Source organism: Octopus bimaculoides, chromosome 6 (genome assembly GCF_001194135.2).
Source record: "Octopus bimaculoides isolate UCB-OBI-ISO-001 chromosome 6, ASM119413v2, whole genome shotgun sequence".
Lineage (NCBI taxonomy): Eukaryota > Metazoa > Mollusca > Cephalopoda > Octopoda > Octopodidae > Octopus > Octopus bimaculoides.
In genome coordinates, this window is record NC_068986.1 from 72406793 (window position 1) to 72413607 (window position 6815).

At 32.7% G+C, this 6815-nt stretch overlaps 1 protein-coding gene across 6 annotated transcripts in view; it reads left to right on the forward strand.

Annotated features, from left to right (window-relative positions):
• LOC106873536 (rab11 family-interacting protein 4A) overlaps positions 1-6815 on the forward strand; it is a 99955-nt gene that overhangs the window by 21224 nt on the left and 71916 nt on the right. For all 6 annotated transcript variants that reach the window (XM_014920940.2, XM_052968866.1, XM_052968867.1 and 3 more), the window contains exon 2: positions 6500-6599. In XM_014920940.2, the coding sequence (XP_014776426.1) occupies positions 6500-6599 (100 nt within the window). The remainder of the gene's footprint in view (positions 1-6499; positions 6600-6815) is intronic.

A 6815-nucleotide genomic window follows, 5' to 3' on the forward strand; every position in this document is an offset into this window, starting at 1 on the left:
TTCATCTCAGAATATTTATTGATCGTCACTTGATTCATCTGCTCCAAAAGTTTGTACTCCTCAGCAGTCCCTTCAAGTTCACCCCTCAAATAGATTGCAGTTTTACTCATAGTTTCCTGGCAGAGGCGCACTACATCAGCTGGCGGTTCATCTTTTGATTCTGACAGGTCCTCTACCTTGTTGCTATCTTCCATCCTGCTAGCTTCGTCTTCGTTTTTCATGCGATTTTCATGGTCCTTTTTACTCTTCATACTTTCATGGCCTGCCATTATTTACATGTATGAAGAAAACAGAAAAGCATATGCCTATCACAACATTTATTTCTTCATACATATGTTTTTCTATTTTGTTTTTTCACCCCGTTCTTCCAGCCTCACCACTCATTTTAAATTACATCTCCAACAAGTTAACTTGGGATCTCCTGACCAACAACCTTCATTTTAACTAAGGTATCTTCAGCCTAATGAGTAGCTAGTGAAGTACTCCTAGTTGAGTAATTATTACTTCTGAGGTTCTGCTATCTAGGAATCATTTGTAGCCTTGATTTTTACCTGCTCCATTCCCTCAATTTGGATTTTTATTCACTTTCATAGCAATCCTAGTTGCTAACCATGAACTATGAAAAAACTTTTTTCAGCTTGTGGGAAAAACCTGTAACCTTCTATGTCAATAAACTATTATTGTTCCTGAAAGTTGTTTTTTATACCCTACTACAGACTATACAAAGCTTACTAACTTCCTACACCTACATCCTGGATCTTACAATTATATATCATTATTAATATCTATATATAATCAACCCCTGTATTTCATGCCAAGCTAAGTTTCATTTAATGCTTTAAAATAGTTGTATTTTTATATCACATTTAACATGTCTATTTTAAGCAGGATATGTTTGTAGGTCATCATTAGAAGATCATTAAAAATGAATAGAATAATTTGTTAGATCATTTAGAAAAGAAACTTGTCTGGCAACCATGTAAATGAAGATTGTTACATCATGTTGGAGTTATTTAAACATATGAAGCATACGTACACACCCACATGCACTCACAATAATGTTGTTTTACATGTTTCTCCATGTTGACAATGGTTGGATGAATTTTCTCTGACAGTTTTTTTATAACACAATACTCTTCCTGTTGTTGACTCTTTCAGTTACCTCTTACAACAAGTAAAGATACAGTACATCTATTTGAAAACTGGAATACACTTATAATGATATATTATTTTTGCTCCAAAAATACATATTAGTATTAGCATAGTATATAGTAGTAGTAATATGAACTGCTACAAACTATAACAAATGGAATATAAGTGTGTTTAAAGGTACAATTAAGGTATATATTTTACATTAAATCAATGTGTCTAAAAAGATTCAAGTTATTACTATTCAACAGAAATTTTAGGTTACTCACTAATGTATTTTGTTGCTATGCTGATAAAAGTGATTATTAAATCATTTCATGCATAAATACTGTCTTCTTATAAAATACAACAGGAAGAAATTTTTAAAAACTGCATTGTTAAATATTATACATATTGTGATGGATTTCAATAGAAATGATTAGACATTTTAAGTGAGATTTGCCTGTTTCCTTGAAGCTTATTCTAGTTCTTGTTTTATTTATTTATTCATTTATTAAGGCTGAGTCATATGCGGAAGGGCATCACCTGTGACTTTTTTTTTTTTGTAATTAACTAGGTCACTAGTTTCCAGAAAAATCTTTTATGGAAAATATTTTCACCACAAAACTAATAGCATACTCTTTTGCCATTCTGTGTACTACAGTAGCCATAACCTTCATGTTTATCAGAATAGCTGCACTCATGCCTGTTAATATGGCCACAGAAACCCTGCTTTGAGTTTTCTTCATTTTTTTTTTAGTTACTTAACCTTCAGAGTAGTCTTATATAAAATTGTATCTTGTCTCTGTTAACCTGATTTATTGAACAGCTATGGAAACTACAGTCATTACCATGTTTTCTGCTTTAGAATAATAGCATTGATTGTCCCAATTACAGTTTTTATCTTTTCTGCAAGTGTATCTATATTCAGATATCTAAGTGGATGTATATCTATGATCTTTTGAAATGTGTTACACATCAATGTTCTTTGTTTACGCCATTTTACATTTTACTATCTTTCAGTATTAGTCACCTTTACATTTACCTAGATGATACAACAAACAGAAAAATTGTCTAATGAACATCATTCAGTATCACATGTCAGTTTTGGGTCACATTGATGTTATATGGAACAAATAGAACACTGATATATGACTGAAGCTCCTTAACATCAGAGAGAGACAGTGGTATAAACATACCACTCAATCGTTATTATATGGTATACCAAAGTGAGACAATGATATAAAATGTAATGTGATTGGATCATTGATCTTTATTATTGTAATGTCCATGCTTCCATGTTTCATAGATTAGATGGAATTCATTGTGGCAGATTTTCTATGAGTAGATGCCCTTCCTGTAGCCAACTCTCTCTTGTTTCCAAGCAAGGAAATATTCCACTGTAACTGGACATGTTTTCACAGAAGGTTGTAAACAAATAACATTGCCTGTATGATGGTGATACTTATTTACAACTATTCAGTGATGTTAAGTCAAGGTGTGACACACACACACAAACACATATATATCAGACTTCTTTCCATCTACCAAAGCTATTCACAAGGCTTTGCTTGGTTTAGTGATTTAGAAGGCACTTATCTAAGGTCCTGCAAAATAGGGCTAAACCTGAAACCATGTAATTGGAAGTGAATTTATAAACCACACAACCATATTTGACACACATAACAGGAAGTTTGAATGACATAGATCACTATCTTGGTCTTTCCTGTATTGTCCTTATTCATTCACAGTATGTCCTATTCTTGATATCTGTGTCAATTTTGGTTTTCCTCTTCCTTTCTTCCTATTTATTTTCCCATTAAAAGATCTCTGTAAACCTTTTTTTTTTCTAATTAATTGTCCAGAATAGTTTTTTCTTTCTGATGTCTAATAGAATTTTTGTAATCATTAGTGTTTTATCATCTCAAAAGTTTGCTGTATACAGGCTTACCATAATCTTCGGCGTGAAATTGGGACCACTGTGAGTTAAGACAGAAACCAGGTAGTCAAGAAGGCAAGGTTCTGCCCTAGAATCAAGTGGAGTACTTAATAAAGTGTATAAGAACTGCCTAAGGATACTCCACAGGCTCTGGAGAATCTTGTGAGTGATTTGGAAGAGAGACAAGGTGACTTATTAGTAGAGTGAATTCCAAAGGTGGAAGAATCAAAGATCATTAGTTATTTTAGAATGATCTCACTACTTTGTTGATGGGAATATATTCTTCAACACTTGCTAAGTATGTGACAGTCTACCTCTTGAGGAATTCTTATATTGATACCTCAATTCAGAAAGGTCTCCTAAAGATATCATGTGTTTAGAACACTTAGGTGTGGTAACCCAGTTGATTGAGGAAGCTGTAAGAACCTAGGAGACCTGGCAGTGATGTGGCTGGATTTTGCAAATACTTTATAGATTCATTATCTATATACTAGTTAAAGAGGCTTTGAACAAGTTGCCATTCTCTGACAGATTCAGGAACCTCATTCTGGTTTATTGTTGTCAGCTTCAGTCTGAGAGTCTCTCCTGCATCTTCAGCATTCTAAGATGGTGCAGGCCAGAGAGGGGATTTATCGTTGGATGTTCCATTTCAGTGACCCTTTCACGTTTGCAATGAATATATGGGTAAAGTCTGTTGAAGTACAGTGCAAATGACTACAAATGACTTCCTTGGAGCATGAGCAGCCTTGTCTTGTAGGAATAGAATAGCAAGTTCAAGCTCCCTGTCCACAGCCTAAGGGACAAATTCATGGTGACTGTGGAAGTGCTGCAATAACTAAACTCCTGCAACCCCAAAATCTCTTTGGCTGCTCTTGATGTCCACCTTCTTAGGCTTATTTGCAACGGTGCAAGACTAAGAGCTGAAAGTTGACCTGGCGAAGCAGTTGAAGTTCCTAGAAACTCTGATGTTAATACCATTCATCATCATCATCCTTCAACCAACTCCATTGACAATCCCCTTCCACACTACACGGTCGTCTACTGTGTTCCGATCTCTAATATCCAGCCCTGAGTCCCGAGATACAGTATCTGGAAATGTCAGTTTCCTGGAGAAAACACTTCCAGCAGGATGCCATAGGAGGAGGGATGAGATAACCTTTTTCTGTGCTTGATTACAGTGGCCAAGCAGATGGTTCTGTTAAAATTCTCCATTTGTATTGAAGAAGCAAATGAGAGGCAGACAATGAAAAAAGCTGAGTTGGTAAAGTTATATGTAGCCAAGGTATCACACAGTGGGATCAAACTCAGAATAACATGGTTGTGAAACCAGCTTTAACCACACCACCATACCTGCACTCACTTTTACCTCCATCTTATTTAGAAGTTTTTTTTTGTTTTTTGTTTTTTTTTTGATAATAGAGGAAAATAATTTTCTTGATACTTAAGAATTATATCACCAATTTATTGTCATGTCTAATGATACTTTATAAACAACATTTATTCTGAAACAAAGTTTTTAAAGCCTCCTGTTTTATATATGCTGACTACCGTATTTAAGGTGTGCAATCTTGCAGTGAAATATCTATTTTGTCTGTCTCTAATGGGATATGCTTGTGACTTAATGTCTGTTATGACTAGGTTGTATGGTCATCCAAACCCAATTGTTGACTATTATGTTTATTGTAGACTAATTGTTTACAACTTACCTTATGTACAGTTTTGTATAGACCTGTTGGTGAAAAAAAATCAATTTATAATTTGTAGAGACTTTTTTGAGAGTGATTGGATAGCAGAATGCATGAGTTTAGTAACTCTTGAGATCAATAAACAAAATACAGGATGACTATGGTGTTGATTATCAAACATTTACATTGTATAGTTACTACTCAGTCATTCCAAAACCAATGAAAAGTATACTTTCATCAGTCCAGAAAATAATATACATAGCCAATGAAAATTTTTTAGCCTTTATTTAATGTTTATAATGATTGGAAACTTAGAATATGCAATAATTTACCACTACCTGTAATGTTTTATATATATATTTCTTCAATGAATGCTGCTAATAAGAATTAAAGCAGTTCCTAGGAATATATATTAGGAAAAGTCAATCAAATAAGAGGCCCAGAAGTTGACACTCTTAACAATCAGGATGATTTTGAAAAGAACCTTAGAAATAGCATGAGCACATTTGTTCTGAAATGTTTGTATCTTCTGATGATTTGGGACTGATATTGAAGAATGGAGAGAACCATAAGTTTCAGTGATGGAAACTACAGTGAAATAAACAAGAACTTGAGCCTAATTAAAGGTTAGGAATTTCTTTTTCCTTATGCAAATCATACCTATAGGAGTAATTTGCCATTTGGTTAATATGTTGGTTGATAATTATGTGTTAGTCCACTATAAAGGTTAGGAATTTTTTTATTCCTTATGCAAATCATAACTATAGGAGTAATTTACCATTTGGTTTATATGTTGGTTGATAATTATGTGTTAGTCCACTATAACAAAATTGATTTATCTCTTGCAAGATAAATAGGTTTGTCTATAATCTTGAGTTTATTAAGAAAGAAAATTATTATTTCTGGTGTTGCAACTTTTATTCTTTGTTCTTTGAGTAGCACATAAATCTATTTTAACTGTTTTAATTTAGTCAGAGATGTAAAATGACATGCAGATGCTTCTGTATGGCCACATGTAGTGAAACCAAGCTTTTTGAAGTAAATTTATATGTTGAAGTGTATAGGACACAGTACTCTACTTATTATAGCTAATGATTCTGGCATAATTTAATTGGTAGTATAAGTTTAGCATTTTAGATATGAAGTAGAGTGATGATATAAACAAGTGTTTGAGATGGAAATCTTCTAAAAGAACCAGATATGTCAGGTCTTAAAGATTTAATGACAATACTAAAAAGAATGGGAAAACATTTGAAAGAAGAATTTTGAAGAGAAGAATTTTTATGCTGATAATTTAAAATTTCATTTTGTTTAGTGGGTACATGTACTCAGGGAAGTATTATTGAAGATTATTAATAGAATAACAAAATGTAATGCAAGTGTGATGTTTTTTATTAATTAGGAATGTAAACTTATTGATATCTTTGAAAGTGTATGTATCTTTTTGTACATTTTTTTCTACAATGTTACCTAATTTAGCATACAGCTTATGTTTGGAACAAAATAGCTTGTATATACATCCAGACCTCCCTAATTATGCACATCAACACTCTTTATCTGGTTAACTATCAAACTGTGTTCTTTTTCTGTTTCAAATATTACAACATAGTCAACATTTGAAATTAGTCAAGTCTTTTGAGACAATTGACATTGCTTCATTTACTCAGAATAATTTAAATAAATTAAATAATAATAATACAAAAGTATTTTTTCACCGAATTAGTATATACAAAATTATATTTTTCAGGAATTACACGGAATTATTCAATTCTTAGACCCTGAGAAAAAGGGCAAAATTAACTTTAGTGACTTCTGTCAAGGTGTACAACGGATATTATCATTACAAGGTAAGGGATTTTTACAGCTTTTAATATTGGTTTATGATGTAGATATAAATCTCATTTCCAGAATGTTACAGTTGATTATGTAGCTTCTGTCTGGATGTATGCATTGTAATAATGTATTGGAGTTTAATGATGTATTATTAAGCTCTTAATTACCATGGGTATATTTTTTATATTCATACATCATACTCCCTCTCACTCTCTCTCTCTCTCTCTCTT